The sequence below is a fragment of the Oncorhynchus mykiss genome, chromosome 12 (genome assembly GCF_013265735.2).
Source record: "Oncorhynchus mykiss isolate Arlee chromosome 12, USDA_OmykA_1.1, whole genome shotgun sequence".
NCBI classification, from domain to species: Eukaryota; Metazoa; Chordata; class Actinopteri; order Salmoniformes; family Salmonidae; genus Oncorhynchus; species Oncorhynchus mykiss.
In genome coordinates this window covers 66,986,992-67,003,926 of record NC_048576.1, presented here as the reverse complement: position 1 = coordinate 67,003,926, position 16,935 = coordinate 66,986,992, and the positions used below count along the sequence as shown (strand labels likewise).

General features: G+C 43.0%; 1 protein-coding gene across 1 annotated transcript; it reads left to right on the top strand.

The window, feature by feature from the left end:
- The first annotated feature begins 2,894 nt into the window (after nucleotides 1-2,894).
- On the top strand, nucleotides 2,895-10,616 carry LOC110538080 (pyruvate dehydrogenase (acetyl-transferring) kinase isozyme 2, mitochondrial). Its single transcript, XM_021624651.2, has 11 exons — nucleotides 2,895-3,179; nucleotides 3,804-3,945; nucleotides 5,082-5,153; nucleotides 5,431-5,615; nucleotides 6,423-6,512; nucleotides 6,750-6,827; nucleotides 7,000-7,076; nucleotides 7,231-7,329; nucleotides 8,236-8,346; nucleotides 8,554-8,667; nucleotides 8,795-10,616. The coding sequence occupies exons 1-11, from the start codon at nucleotides 3,062-3,064 to the stop codon at nucleotides 8,936-8,938; spliced, it is 1,230 nt and encodes a 409-aa protein (XP_021480326.1). The 5' UTR covers nucleotides 2,895-3,061; the 3' UTR covers nucleotides 8,939-10,616.
- Nucleotides 10,617-16,935: the final 6,319 nt, after the last annotated feature.

Below are 16,935 nucleotides of genomic sequence, written 5' to 3'. Positions count from 1 at the left end.
ATTATTAATAAGTGTACGCCATTTACAGTCTATTAATACATGGTTATTCATATTATATTAATATATTAATACAGGTTATTAATACCTGTTTCTGTTCGTCACCTAATTTGACGATTAAACGTGTTGAAATGTGTGGTCTAGAGTGCTGAGTGATGCACTGTGACAAGGATCTTTCCTAGGATCCGACATTTGGACAAATTGGGCAAGACCTGTCTCATCTCCTCTGACATTATTTCCAGTTAACTCTGGTCCAGTACAACACTGTTTCTATAGCAAGAGGAGGGTGAAGGACCATGATGAAGGACCAGGAAGATGATTTTCATTTTTTTTTTTTTTACATTCATAACTAATAAAGTCATCTAATCTAACAGTGGTCATCAAACGTCCATAGTATTAGCTATTACTACTCAAAATGGTTAACATAGAAATACAGAATACGTATATAAATGCTATTTCTCTAAAAAGTGGTGCTAGCTAAATGCAAGTTAATACACCCGACCTTGTTAACCAATTGACTGTTCACTCAGATCAAATGTTTTTGTCATTTCCCCCGCAGGCCACGGGCAAAGCAATAGGTTGGTGCATTGCTTGTTGGCCTGCAAAAGCGAGTATCCATTGACTAGCAATGGGCCTTTGTGCTACTGTATGTGCTTACAGCATTTCAGTATGAGGACATTTAGCAACTAGTGCGCTCCATACTGATATATACTGTATTGCGTAATCAACATATTCCTATCCCTCTCTCTTGTTTGGGCCCACAACAACATTGAGCAACATTGTGTATATTGCACTGTATAGGAACTTTAATTTGACCTCCTTTAGTGTATATATGACAACACTGGTGAACTTTAGACGGTTAGGACACTACTGTGTAGGCAGGCTCTACGGTTTGCAGACTAGTAGGCTATACAGCTAACACTGTCAAAGCAGCAGGGCAGTATACTATTCCCTGCACATGGTGTACTGGTCCAACTGATTGTTACATAATCCTGTACTATGAGCAAGGTCCCTCATGTCTGCTGGTCCGATTAACTGGATCACTGCCCTGTGTTTATAGTACACTACCACAACAACTAATCACTCTAAATGACACATGATACTTCAACTCTTCCTCTCCTCGTCACGCTGTCTCGTCACATCCCTTCACAAGCTAGCTAACGAGTAAACATAGCTATGTAGCTACATCAAAAGACAGGTGCTGGTCAACTGGATTAACTGTGCCCTCTTGTCTACATGCTGTATTAGGATGAATTCTCACCATCTCATTGGACGATCATGCCCACACCCTGTCCGAAAAGAGGGTAGAATCCCCAGACTCACTGTCTTTCTCTCTCTCTCGCTCTGTATCTCTCTCTCTCAAACACACGAGCGCGCACACACACACACGCTATAGTGGAATTTAGCTGGTGATAATGAACAATAATTTATTCCATTTCTAAAGCGCTTTTCATAGAATATCAAAGCGCTCCAAGAGCAAAATAACAAACAAGTAATATGTCATGACGGGTCAACCAATAGAGGCCAAGCCTTTGAAAGCTGCATCCTCTGCAGATAGAGAGGGTCAGTTCATGGTTTGTGCGAAGGGAGCTGGACAGAGGATGCTAGATGATGGAGTCTGCTGATGATCTTGTAGAGGGCAAGTGTGGAAACCAGCCTGAGTCTTATAGCCACTCCTCTTCCAGTCTGTTTATCACCACTTGGCTGATGCCTCATCAGCTCTGGGTGCCAGAAAGCTCACCACACAAAGTTCAGAATAGTAGCCAGTCGTCCTCAATTCGAGCCCTCTGCCTCTGGTATAAGCAGCCAACTCTAACCAATAGACTCCCGTCCCTCACTGCTGCTGTTGTCATTGACCATAAACCCAAGCCTGTTCTCTCTCTCCCTATCTATTCTCTCTATCTATGCTCTGTCCCGCGCCTCACCTTGTTGATGGAAACACATGCTCTGTCTTTTCTATGTTGTGTTTTTAACCTTGTTATGGAAACACGGTGGCGCGCCCACTCCATAAACTCTCACATTGTTGTGAATGAACACCATAAAAGGATTATGGTGGCGTGTTTACTACTATAGCATACAAATGGCACCACTTGATTTTACACTCCTGTTTTAGATTGTATTTGCCTGGTATTGTCTAAGGGATTATATGTTCTATTTTCTACACGGTAACGAGCAGGAAGAAATCAATAACTTTCTAGTAATGTACTTCATTCTTTTTTTTTTTTGTTGCAAATGACTCAAATTCCTTCTGATTTTTTTTTTTTGCAGAGCCTAGTCCACCAGATATGTGAGCTTGTTGTGATGGTCTTGACTTGTTTTTTCTTTACCCCTCTCTGACTGGAATGGAGGGTGTGTGAAGTTCAGTGCTCCTTGACCAGGTATTGATACCATTACTGTAAACATGTAAAGTATTTTTGTACAGTATTGAACCCACAAGTTGTCTGCTAATGGGGATCCAAATCCAAAACAAACAGGTTAACCCGTTTTTGGGGTTGATGCCATGGTGAACATTCTTCCAAGTAAAATGAACACAGGAATGTGGAAATATTTAAATAAGCTATCAATTATAATGCGATAACCTATGCCCTGCATTCACAGTAACATTCAAATTGAGCCCTTGTTTTCTGGACAGCAGTAGGCTACCATCCATGAACGTCACCTTGTTGAGGTTGTCAACAGCATAACAGAGATTATTTCCAGACAGGCGACAGATGTAGGCTACCAGTAGGTTAATTGAGGTTATGTAAATTGGAGGTGGCATAAACAATCTGTCAACTCCCTCATCATGCCCCTGTTGGGTTGTTGACCATATCTTGTGGGGTGGGTTTCCAAGCACTGCGCACCCACCGCCCACTCTCATTGGCCAGTCCTGCGCATAAAGCAATGCTATTGGCTGGAGAAGTCTACTTCAAGACAATTCCGACTATCGCAATCTTCAGAAAATCAACATTGGTACGTAAACACTCGAGACAGACCTAAACTGACAGCAGCTATACGTCTTGTATTCTGAACGGACATTTCTATTTTTCTTTACTATCAGAGGAGTTTTTATTTGCCTTGCATAATGAAGTTTGTCAGATTCCTGATGAAGAACGCTGCTTTGGCAAACGTGCCAAAGCATATAGACCATTTCTCCAAATTCTCACCATCACCTTTGTCTATGAAGCAATTCTTGGATTTCGGTGAGTAGAATGCAAACCCAACAGCATAATTTTGAACAACAATGTCATAATGTTGCTCTGCAAAGAATTCGAGCGACACAATGTTACAATATTAATTTCAGTGTCGTGCACACTGATAGAGAGGGATGTTATTGTATGTTTTGCTAGCTTGCAGAATAATAGATGGTAGCAAATGTAAATAAAATGGTGATTAAACCATAAACGACATAGTGGTGTAATCTCAATCTAAACTACAACGCTGAATATGGTAATTAGATATCAAATTATAGTTGTTTACACTGCGTTGTCTCATGTCCAAACAATACTACATACGGATGTAGGCTGGTTCAAGTTTGACCACAAACAGCAGTCACATGTACTGAACATGTTTACATAAGGAAACCGGGTTGTTCCAGCTAGCCAATTATAATGTTTAAATGTAGGGTACAACGTTACCATTGTTTTCAGTAACGATACAAGAGACTGAAGGAATAGGCAGAAGCCTGTCTGAATAGGCCATAGTTTGGCATGCACAGATGATGATGAGGATGAAAAATAATAGCTATTATTATTACACAATTGTTTCGATATTTCCTCAAACACTTTTGCTCTAGCTTATCTAACGTTGACACCCACCATCTCCAGGTTCTACAAATGCCTGCGAGAAGACATCCTTTGCCTTCCTCAGACAAGAACTCCCCGTCCGGTTGTCCAACATCATGAAAGAGCTCAACCTCTTACCGGACCGGTTGTTGACCACACCATCCGTGCAGCTGGTGCAACGCTGGTAAGAGCCAGCAAGAGCAATCAGGAACTTATCCGGAAATGTTTTACATAACTCGCTTTGTGTGTGAAAACGTAAACTTTTAACGGGACAGTAGCCTAAAATGTCGCCCTATAATATACTATAATATATTGTCCTATAGTGTCAGCACAAACGTGTTTATTGTTTGCAGCATAGCGTACATACTTGGGGTTTGATTAAGCAACATTGTTGTTATGGCCATTTGGCCAATGCACAGGACAGGCCAGCATAGCTCTAGTGTCCCAGCTGTGCGCCACTCACTCGCGCTGTGAACTTTGTCCCAGTTCCCTCCCCTCCCCTCGTTGTTTTCGACTAACGGCTGTCTTGGCAGGAACAGTTGAAACGAGGGGGGAAGTACAGTAGCCTACGTCCACCACTGCTACGCGCGCTCGAGTGCGAAAGGGGAACTTCAAGTGCAAACTGTACCATTGCACTTGTGTAATAGCCAATTAAAGCCTAATGCACTTTGAAAGACACACAATAACTTTTACGAAAAAAAATAAAGGGCAGAAATCTAAGGTTTTAGTATGTGCATTAGAATGCCTTAACTCAATTTGATCATGCCATTTTATTGCACTTCTATGTTATAACATGATTTTACACTCTAAGGTATTCTTTGGTTTATTTTATTGCTATGACTGAATGTTATGATGAGAAGCAGGCTGGAAGGAAAAGCCTGTGCAGAAATTAAGGCTCACGTTGACTTGATTTAGTTGGACGGAAGAGGCTCACTGTGCTGTCCTTAAGCAGCATATGAGTCTCAGTGGAGTAGATTTACTACTGCTGTGCATTAGAAACACATGGACATATTGAGACACACACACACACACAAAATGTGCCTAGCAATGCGAGACGGATGAGGGGTGTCCTGGTATCAGAGCGATGCAGGAATGGCACCTAGCTGATCCAAAAGCCAACTGGAAAAGGAACAGTGCCAAAGTACCTTCCCTATCTACTGACAGTCTCTATTGACAGAGCCTGAGACCCAATAGCCTTTTGCTTTACTATTGAGAATCAATGTTTTTAGGTGTTTAAACAAATGTTGACAAAAAGTCTGTTTGATTGTAACGTGGCAATAGTAAGGTCACCAAATGATCTCTTCCTTCTCTCTCTTCTAGGTACATCCAAAGCCTTATGGAGATCTTGGACTTCCTTGACAAGAGCCCAGACGACCACAGTGTCTTGCAATCGTAAGTTTTCACCTGCTTCTGCTAACTCCTCCGTATTGTGGTCCTGTGTGGCTCAATCGGTAGAGCGTGGTGTTTGCAATGCCAAGGGTTGCGGGTTTGATTCCCACTGTGGCCACCTGTACGTGAAATGTATGACTGGTGAGTCGCTTTTGATAAAAGCGTCTTCTAAATGGCATATATTATTCATCCTAACTCTGAAAAACTAGCTAGTTATTGCATGTTGGGGGGGATTGTTAACGTCTAAGATTGACAGCCCCCTTTCGCTCCCTTTCTCCAGATTTGTTGAGTCCCTGGAGACCATTAGGAACAGGCACAATGATGTGGTGCCCACTATGGCGCAGGGCGTCATTGAGTACAAAGACACCTTTGGCCAGGACCCGGTCACTAGCCAGAACATCCAGTACTTCCTGGACCGATTCTACATGAGCCGTATCTCCATCCGCATGCTCATCAACCAGCACAGTAAGTCCCGCCTCTGAGGTCACATGCATTCCTCATTGATCAATTCAAAATAAGCTTGTCAGTTAAAGCAACTGTTTAATTTCAAACATAGTTTAGGGGATGTGTTTTTGGGACTTGCCAACCTCTCACCAATTCCAGAGGAGCAATTCTTAGTGAATAGCTGTTGCTGATGGTTGACAGCGATTCGCCTAAATCAGTTTGGCCTTGACCAATCCAGTTCCCCTTAACTGAACTTGCAACTCAAGCATAATGCAATGCAACAATTTGGCCCTGGCATTGAGCAAGCCGTTTGAAGCTTAGATTAATGCTTACACTGTTAGTCTTGACACACATCCAAGTAGTGTTCTAATTGTGCTGGCAACCAGCTATACAAGGGTTGGCATGGAAAGACTGGCAGAGGTACTTGCACATGCTGAGGTAGACTTTTTTTGACAGTCTCAGCCCGGAGGCCTGACTATGGGACAGGAAATAGGGTTGTTATGAAAATAAAGACCTCACTTTACTTGTTTTGCCTCTAGAATGTTCCGACTATAGTAGGATAGTAATTTGTGTTGTCAGCTCTTATGAAGCCAATGAAAAACAGGTTAAACTGCTCATAGGGTTTGGACCCCCCCCCCCCCCCCCCCCACCTCAACACTATTTGTCCAAGGTCATTCAAACAGAACTGGGCCTTGCCCGTTCTCTCCTGCCCAGTCTTGCCTTTTTCAATCGTTCACCAAAACATTTTGGAATTGGTCCATCACACGTAACATTCTAACTCTTCCCCCTTTTCCTTGCCTCCTCCCCTTGTCCCCTTTTTCTCTGCAGCGCTTGTTTTCGACGGGAACACCAACCCAGCCCACCCTAACACCATCGGGTGCATTGACTCCCTGTGTGATGTCACTGAAGTGATTCGAGGTAAGAGAACCAGTCTTTTGGGCTTACTCATTACATTGGTCTGAGGTGAAAATGAGGTGGTAGGGGGATAGAAAGACCCAGTTGGAAGTGCTTATTCTGTTTATTTGAAGCCGGTAACTCACAAAGAGTGTCTCTACCTACATTTGGCGATCATGTCCATTTTTGTTTGCGGAGTGAGAGCCGGAAACAGCTAATTACATTTCTTTCTATCATTCCTTCTCGTCTCTCTCTCTCCAGATGCGTTTGAGAGTGCCAAGATGCTCTGTGAGCAGTACTACCTCGGGGCCCCTGAGCTGGAGCTAAGGGTGATGAACTGTAAGCACAGCAGGCCTCTACACACCCTCACAATTAATGTCAATTTGAAGAAAATAAACTAACACATTATCTTAAAAGCTAAATGCCATCACATGCATTACGTTAGTAGCTATAGGGAAATAAACGAATGCAATTATGCGCACTTCATAGTGTCTTATCATTTCCTTTTCAGCCAACAATGCCAGAGATCCAATCCAGATCACTTATATCCCCTCCCATCTCTACCACATGCTGTTTGAGCTCTTCAAGGTGAGCCCATATAATGATATTTTAAAACTCAAAATGTATGATAGGGAGGACATTGGCTGCAAGACTTTAGTACAGTAATATCAAAGTATGATGATGTTTGGTCAGATGTTATGTGTTGACAAACACCTGGACGTTCTCTTCTGATGTCCCCCAGAATGCCATGAGAGCTACAATTGAGACCCATGAAGTCAGCCACAACCTCCCACCCATCAGAGTCATGGTGGCCCTTGGCGGAGAGGACCTGTCAATCAAGGTGAGTGACAGGGCAGACTTCCAATCACAGTGCTCATATAGCCTTGTAGGAATTAGAATCGCGATGATGAGAGAACTGGGGCAAAGTGTAGAACTTTTGGGAACTTGGTGAACCAATATCTAAAACTGAACATTTCTAATACAGTTAAACTCCTTGAAACAACAAACCCAAAATAAAACCAACACATAGGCCTACATACAGTATGTGACCTCTAACCTTAAACCCAATCCTGTTATTCATTGAAACTCCCTCGCTGCATAACCACCTCAAATTCTTAGTTGAAACAACCCAACGGTTTCTAAGAGAAAGATGATGCTGGCTGTAATGTTGTGCCGTAGCTTACCTCTCTCTCCATTGTGCTCTCAGCCTTGTTCACCCCCTATTACAGCCTTAATTGAGTTATCCAAGGCATCATTCTTGTCAATGATTAATGCAGAGCCACTGAGCCATGCTCTCATTAACAGGATTGGACAAAGTATATAAAGCTATATTTAGTAAGGGATTAACTAAAGCTGCTATTGGTTGATATTGTTAACCTTTCCCCCAATTAGAATCTTAGCAGTGGTGAATGTGAAACTATGGCTATCTCAATGAATTGAGCTAAATCCTCTCATAATCCACCTCCACCACCCGGTCCATCTGCTCACCTCTGCACTAGATGCCTTGATTATTATTCCTAATGACCTCAGCATTTTCTTCTCTCTGGCCCAATGTTCTAATCCCAGGTTTATATAATAGGATTTTTTTTTCATGTATTCTTGCCCAATATGTAGTGTTAGTTGGTGTTAGCTCTACTTAAATAGACCCAGATTGAAAAATACAACATTTGAGATAATGTCAATAAATGGGTTTGAGCTGAGGTGTAATCTCTGTCTCTCTCTCTTTCTCTCTCTCTCTCTCTTTTAGGTGATGGATAGGGGTGGTGGTGTCCCCTTAAGAAAGATTGAGACACTCTTCAGCTACATGTACTCCACAGCTCCCAGACCCGACTTCGGTGACAATCACCGGGCCCCACTGGTGAGTGATACACACACATTTACTTATATAACCTCACAGAACCTAAACCGCACAGGCGCCATACTTACGACTAGATAACCTTGTTTTCTTTAGCAGCATTTCTGTACCTTGAGGCCAAAGATCCTATTTTTAATTGTGCTAATAGTTCCAACTATGTCAATGTATTTTTGTTAGCCATAACATTTCCCCTATTGTGTGTCCCTCCAGGCTGGTTTTGGCTATGGGCTTCCCATTTCGCGCCTCTACGCGCGTTACTTCCAGGGAGACCTGCAGTTATACTCGATGGAGGGTCATGGCACTGACGCTGTCATTCACATGAAGGTAAGAGGCAACTACTTATTATTAGTAGGTTATTAGTATCTGAGGTGTAAAAAGAGGTAGTAGGTTGTCACATCCCTAGACATGCTAATTGCTAACTCTATCTTCCATCCCCCACTCTCTCCCTCAGGCATTGTCCACAGATTCAGTGGAGAGGCTTCCTGTGTTCAACAAGACAGCTCTGAAACACTACAAAGTTAACCTGGAGGCAGATGACTGGTGTGTTCCCAGTAAGGAACCTCTGGACCTGGCCATATACAGAGTCGCCAAGTGAACTTTGACCTTTCAATTACCTTAAGCCCTAAGGAGAGAGAAAAAGGGCCAAATCTCAATGGGACCTAATGTTGACGTGGTGGTGGGGGAAAGACGTTGTGAACCAATGCTGGAGAAAGTCTAGAAGGGAAGAAACCTCTGATTGCACAGCTTTAAAGCCCCTGGTGGTGTCCTGTTTCAGGAAGTGGGAAACCCACTCACTTCCTGTCCCCACTAAAGTTGTGTTCCTAGGAAGGGGGTTCAGGGACAGGGGATTGAACCAGTGCCTTAGAAAGGCCATCTTCCAAAGTGCAAGTGATTGTAGATCTCAAACTACCCTGCTCCCCAAATTGCTATACAGTCTGATCAGTGTGTTCCATCCCACACCAAGGCCCTTAGCGGGAGCCTCCTACCCCACTTAGAACACCTGGATTTGGGGTTGACAGTAAAGGAGGGGAGCCTGAAAGTGAAGGAGGGAAGGTGTGAAAAATGGATCCTGGCAAAGATAGATGGTCAGAGAAGGAGAAAAAAAACGAAGGCGCAAGTGGGAGATCTTGTCATTCCAGTGGAACATGGGATTGACAATTACAGAGCTTTGAAGGTTTAGGTGAAGTACGTAGTCATGATGGTATTCACTGTGGAGAATAGCCACTTCATTTGAGGATTGTTTCAGTGGAGGTCGCATCATTTCAAATCCTTGTAAGAGTATGGAGAACACACAAAGGGGGTGTTACTTAGCCGTTATCAGTGTTGTAAAGCATGGAGACAGCCAGCGTCTGGTTAGCCTTGTTGGCACCACCCTTTGTTAGTCAGAGCAGCTATGTCCGGTTATAACCTGTTATGAAGATTGAAGTTGTAGCAACATAACTACTCGACTGCATCACACAGTATGGCAAACGTGTATTAAAGATAATGAGTGCCTATTGCCAAGTGGCCAACATTTCAAACATCAAACATTCTAATGTCCTTCTAATTTCCTTGATAATTGCCTATGCATGCAGACAACAGATTGTTCACGAATATTAGCCCATTAGTCATTGTTTTCCTGGTATAAAAATCATGTATTGTATATGGACCTACTTTTGTGTGGATTGGTCAGTGAGAAAAATGTATAGGCAACATTGTTTTCTTTCCATTAGCTTGAACAAAATGTCCAAAACGCGTGCAAGAATGTATGGTTTGTGTTCATATAGCCTTACTAGAATTAGAATCGCGATGATGAGAGAACTGGGGAAAAGTGTAGAACTGTTGGAAACTTGGTGAATCAATATCTAAAACTGAAAGTTTCTAATACAATTAAACTCCTTGAAACAACAAACCCCAAAATAGAACCAACACATAGGCCTATGTGACCTCTCAGTTTATAATTGTGTTGGATGGAATTCCTTGCCTGTGTGAATAGCTTGATGTAGCATGTAGAAGAAAATGTGGAGATACCTTTTCTAAGATGGATGACTGCACTGTAGAAGTTTGTTACTGGTACCACTTTAGTGAAAGTTTGTCCTGCTTTAAAATACACTATTGGTCCAGATGTGTGCGCATCCCTAGTTACAGTTGACCCAGTCAACTGAGTATCTTCTAATCAAGCCAGAACGCTAGTTTGGTTTGTATTTTACTTGAATTGAAGAAAATGTACATTTCGAATGTCTTATTTGTATGAAGAAAGTGATTAGGTAAAATAAATAATGTCAAATAATGAAGTTATTTTTCTTGTCTTGATTAAAAAACAAACACATGCATGAACAACTGTGGCAGTGGTTCGATACTGTACGTCACAGCTAAGGTCAAAGGTCAGTCATACCTGCTAAATAAGCAGCCTTCTGTTAAGGGCAATGCTGTGACTTGCTGTGCTGATCCAGAGTCAGTCTCAGCATTTCAGCTCTACAGTCTGCTCTTCCTATTTCCTAGAACAGTTAAACATATACATACTATCAGAGAACAAGGGGGCGGGATGGAGAGAGCCTGATGCGGGAAGCAATCAATCTTGACCCGTCTGGCGGCACCCTTGTAACCAATCAGAGAGGAGAGCACGGCCCAGCTTTATGTAACTGTCTCTTCAAGAGAGAAAAACAAGTGTAGGAGCCAGGAGCCTACCATGCATGGAGATATAGACCTGAGTTATATCAAGTACTGTTTCTCCACTGCCTTCAAAGGCACCTCATGAGTGTTGAATTGGCGTCTTTGTGGGACTCACTACAAATCTACAGAATTAGAATGTTGGGCCTTCAGCTGTTGCTTATACAGTTATATGTATAGTATGTACAGTACAAAATGAAATCACCATAGCATTTTTTTTCTTACATTTCCCGTTGCTTCATGCAAGATTTATATTTCAACAACGGGTAACTTGGGATGGCTTCATAATGCGTTTCTTCTGCAGATGTTTATTCATTCACTTTCCAACTGATTTCCTCTTCTTGGAAAGGGTACATTCCTGGAAAGTATAGGTGTGTATGTGTGTGTGCGAGGCAGCGCACTGAGTCAAACTACTGTACTCCTCTCATTTTAGAACGTTTTGCACAGCAGCCGTTTGTGGACGTGGTTGGTCAGGCCTATATGTTATATGAGGCGGCGGTGAACGTTATGTCTGCGCCAGCTCAATCAGAGAAGTGATTCAAAATATGACGAACCTCTGCAGTCTTTTTGAAACCCTTTTTCTAAGAGTGTAGGGGACTATCTCGTCCCCCAGATGGTCGTCAGAGTAAGATTGATGAGTTGACATTCAATTCTGACTACCTTCACTTTGTTTATGCTTTTATAGCACAATATAGTTTTCAATTTTCTAATGACAATGATAAAAGAAATCTAAACTTAAAAGATGGGTCAAAACCACTTAGCATAGCAACTGTAACAACAAACTTAGTTTTAAAAAACGGTTGCACATAGGGACCTATACTCATGCATAATATAATTTGGCTAATGTGTTCTAACATAGCTAAACATTCAAAATGTAACGAGTATTTTTAGGTGTCAGTGAAACTGTATGGAGTAAAAATAACATTGTTTTCTTTAGGAATGTATTGAAGTAAAAGTAAAAGTTGTCAAAAATATAAAAGGTCAAGTACAGTTACTGCAAATAACTACTGAAGTAGTAGTACTTTAAAGTATTTTTGCTGAAGTACTTTACACTACTGTTTACGAATGATTTCGAATGAATGAGCTAGCAGACTAGAGAGAGGTGTGGTGCATAGGGGACTTTCTGGAGACTTCGCCCAACATGCAGGGTGTTTGTGGGGACTTTGGCCGCATTCGATTTTTATAACCGCAATGCCCATGTCTGGTACACTGACGCACCTCAGTGAGATAAGAGCCGAGTGGGTAGACTGGAAACAAGGGAAGAATGAACAGACGGGTAGAGGTTGAGGAACACTGACGCACAGACAGACAGGTTACATAAAGCCCTGGTGAATCTAGTGTGGGCAGACTGGTTGGGGGGAAGGTTGGGTATGCGAATCACCCGTGTCTTTGCCAACGGTTCAAAGCACCGCTGTGTTAATGTTATTTCCCCTGGCTCCTGTTCATCAGTACTGTACGAATGGACCAAGTACCTGTCTAGAGAATGACTGAGTGGTGGGTGTCCCAAAGTAGTAAACTATATCTGGACAGTAAAGGCCCCACACTTAAATGGTTGAGCCGTATTCCATGCAGGATGAGTTTCATAAGGTTATTTCAATGGGTTGACCACATTTCGATAACGTCTTGACTAACTTCTGATGACAAAATGCCAAAAGACATTTATGACCTTTCAGCTGTATGCCATGTAAAATCTTATTGATGGCTTCATATGAATATACAATCCATACTGCAATATGACTCTAAGGTGAGGACATAGCTGTGGGAAGAAGGGGGTGCTGAGGGTAATGCACCACCTGATAATTTCCATTCAGAAATGGACCATGACTTTTTCCACATTTTGTTACGTTACAGCCTTATTCTAAAGTTGATTAAATTACATTTTTTCCTCATCAATCTACACACAATATCCCATAACAAAACCCCGCCACAGTGTTTAGACATTTTTGCAAATGTTTCCATTGAATATCCTTGAGACGTTTCGACAACTGGATTGGAGTCTATCTGTGGTAAATCCAACTGATTGGAAATTATTTGGAAAGGCACACACCTGTCTATATAAGGTCCCACAGTTAACGATGCATGTCAGAGCAAAAACCAAGCCATGAGGTCGAAGGAAATGGCGGTAGAGCTCAGAGAAAGGATTGTCGAGGCACAGATCTGGGGAAGGGTACCAACACAATTTTGCAGCATTGAAGGTCCCCAAGAACATAGTGGCCTCCATCATTCTTAAATGGAAGAAATTTGGAACCACCAAGAATCTTCCTAGAGCTGGCCTCCCAGCCAAACTGAGCAATCGGGGGAGAAGAGCCTTGGTCAGGGATGTGACCAAGAACCCAATGGTCACTCTGACAGAGCTCCAGAGTTCCTCTGTGGAGATGGGAGAACCTTCCAGAATTACAAGCATCTCTGCAGCACTCCACCAATCAGGCCTTTATGGTAGATTGGCCAGACAGAACCACTCCTCAGTAAAAAGACACATGACAGACCGCTTGGAGTTTGCCAAAAGGTACCTAAAGGACACTCAGACCATGAGGAACACAATTCAAATCTGTTCTTGGGCACAGGGACTATGTTGGTATTACAGACTCAGACAGGGAGAGTTTGAAAATGTCAGTGAAGACACTTACCAGTTGGTCAACTCATGCTCGCAGTACACGTCCTGGTAATCCATCTGGCCCTGCGGCCTTGTGAATGTTGACCTGTTTAACGGTCTTACTCACATCGACGGCGGAGATCGTGATCACACAGTCTTCGGGAACAGCTGGTGCTCTCATGCATGTTTCAGTGTTATTTGCCTCGAAGCGAGCATAGAAGTACTTTAGCTCGTCTGGTGTCACTGGGCAGCTCTCGGCTGTGCTTCCCTTTGTAGTCTGTAACAGTTTGCAAGTGTAACAGTATAACTTTAAACCGTCCCTCGCCCATACCTGGGCGCGAACCAGGGACCCTCTGCACACATCAACAACAGTCACCCACGAAGCATCGTTACCCATCGCTCCACAAAAGCCGCGGCCCTTGCAGAGCAAGGGGAACCACTACTTCAAGGTCTCAAAGCAAGTGACGTCACCGATTGAAACGCTATTTAGCGTGCACCACCACTAACTAGCTAGCTATTTCACATCCGTTACACAAGCACTGCCACATCTGACGAGAGTCAAATCCGGTGTAGTACGATTCGATCTTAGTCCTGTATTGACTCTTTGCCAGTTTGATGGTTCGTCTAAGCAGGATTTCTTATAAGCTTCCGGGTTAGATTCACTAGTCTGATGAAACCAAGATTAAACTCTTTAGCCTGAATGCCAAGCGCCACGTCTGGAGGTAACCTGGCACCATTCCTACAGTGAAGCATGGTTGTGGCAGCATCATGCTGTGGGGATATTTTTCAGTGGCAGGGACTGGGAAACTAGTCAGGATCGAGGGAAAGATAAACGGAGCAAATTACAGAGAGATCCTTGACGAAAACCTGCTCCAGAGTGCTTAGGACCTCAGACTGGGGTGAAGGTTCACCTTCCAACAGGACAACGACCCAAAGCACACAGCCAAGACAACACAAGAGCGGCTTCGGGACAAGTCTCTGAATGTCCTTGAGTGGCCCAGCCAGAGCCCAGACTTGAACCCGATCAAACATCTCTGGAGAGACCTGAAAATAGCTGTGCAGTGATGCTCCCCATCCAACTTGACAGAGCTTGAGAGGATATGCAGAGAAGAATGGGAGAAACTCCCCAAATACAAGTGTGCCAAGCTTGTAGCGTCATACTCAAAAAGATTTGAGGCTGTAATCGCTTCTAAAGGTGCTTCAACAAAGTACTGAGTAAAGGATCTGAATGCTTATGTAAATGTGATATTCCAGGTTTTATTTTTATAAATGAACTAGAATGTCTTAAAACCTGTTTTTACTTTGTCAGTATGGGACATTGTGTGTAGATTGATGAGTGGGAAAAAAACTAGTACCACTGAAGAGCCTAGAGTCAGCTGCTGATGACTCGGCAAAGGCTATTTGCTGAGCACGCACACAAAAAAAGGAAGGAATAGAGCTGCATGTTCTCTGACTCCGGACAGTGTGTGTGTCAGTGAACTCTTTTCGTCAACACTAAATTACACGATGGCATGCCTCACAGACTGCATCAATATGTGCATCTCGTTGTTTATATACACTTGTGTTGTCTGACTGCTTGAGTATCTGGTCTTTAAGATCAGTATCAGCGTTTATGATTGTGTCCCTGACTTCATGGAGCCTAACTATGTACCCAGGTGGTAAACAAGTCTGTATGTGTGAGCGACGTGATTGGGTGTGGTGGATATTATTGGGGCTAGCATCACTGTTTAGTTAAAACCAAAGTTCAACAAGACTTCTATCTACAGTAGCCTATCTCGCCCCATAATGCAAAAAACACAACTTCCTGTGAGTAGTGACCTGGATGTGACATAACTAAAACACATACTGTACACATTAGATTTGATTAGATTAGTTTATTAGTCATGTGCACAGGGTCGCAGATGTAATCGCAAGGTACAGTACAATTCTTATGCTCCGAGCTCCAACAGTGCAGGTAAAGAAGGAGAAAAAAATACAATTATATATACAAATGTACAACTGTTGCGGTGTAGAATGGTCATATGGGAAGCAGTGGGGGGTCGGGGGGAGTGAGAAGTGAATGAAGAAAGATTACAAAAATATAATATTTATTTACAGCTATAACAATGGTAAATGTCCATTTGGGGGTGGGGGCAGTGTAAATGTGCTGGGGGGGGGGTAGAATAGTTTTTGCCTTGATACTCCTATACTGCCCACATCTGAGTGATGGAAGCGGGAGAACAGGTCATGGCTCAGGTACCTGAGGTTCTTGATGATCTTCCTGCGACACCTGGTGTTGTAGGAGGATGGGGGCATGCGTTTGGTTGAGTGTACCACCCTCTGTACAGCCTTGACAACAAGTATGCTCAAGTATGCTCTCAATGTTGCTTCTGTTAAACAGTGTGAGGGCCCTTGGGGACAGGTGACATTTCTTCAGGTTGAAGAGTTGCTGCCGTGCCTTCTTCACCACAGTGTCCGGCCCACTTGATGATGATGATGGGGGCATGCCCAACCTGGTTCCTCCTGAAGTCCACAATCAGCTCCTGTTTTGCAGATATTGAGGGAGAGGTTGCTTACCTGGCACCACACAGTCAGAGTGCCTACCTTCTCTCTGTAGGGCATCTCATCATTGTTGGTAATCAGGTCTACTTTTTTAATTTTAAATGAACCTTTATTTAACTAGGCAAGTCAGATGAGAACAAATTCTTATTTACGAACACAGCCTACCGGGGAACAGTGGGTTAACTGCCTTGTTCAGGGGCAGAACTACATATTTGTACCTTGTCACCTCGGGGATTTGATCCAGCAACCTTTCGGTTACTGGCCCAACGCTCTAACCACAAGGCTAACTGCCACCCCTACTACTGTTGTCAGTGAACTTGATGATGGAGTTGGAACTGTGTGAGGCCACGCAGTCGTGGGTATACAGCTAGTACAGGAAGGGACTAAGGACGCACCCTTGTGGGGCCCCCGTGTTGAGGATCAGTGTGGAGGAGGTAATGAACTCCCTTGAACCTGTTGGTGTTGATAAGTACAGCCAACAGTAGGGCTAGCTAACCCTTCTTACTTAAGAAGCCAGACAGGTTTAACTGTACATGCTTGTTGTTGGGTTTAAACTGTACATGCTTGTTGTTGGGTTTAAACTGTATTTGCTTGTTGTTGGGTTTAAACCGTACATGCTTGTTGTTGTGTTTAAACTGTACATGCTTGTTGTTTGGGTTTAAAACGGTACATGATTGTTGTTGGGTTTAAAATGTACATGCTTGTTGTTGGGTTTAAACTGTACATGCTTGTTGTTGGGTTTAAAATGTACATGCTTGCTGTTCTTGTATTATTATTCATTGGTTCTTGATAAGTAAGCCAATTACTCT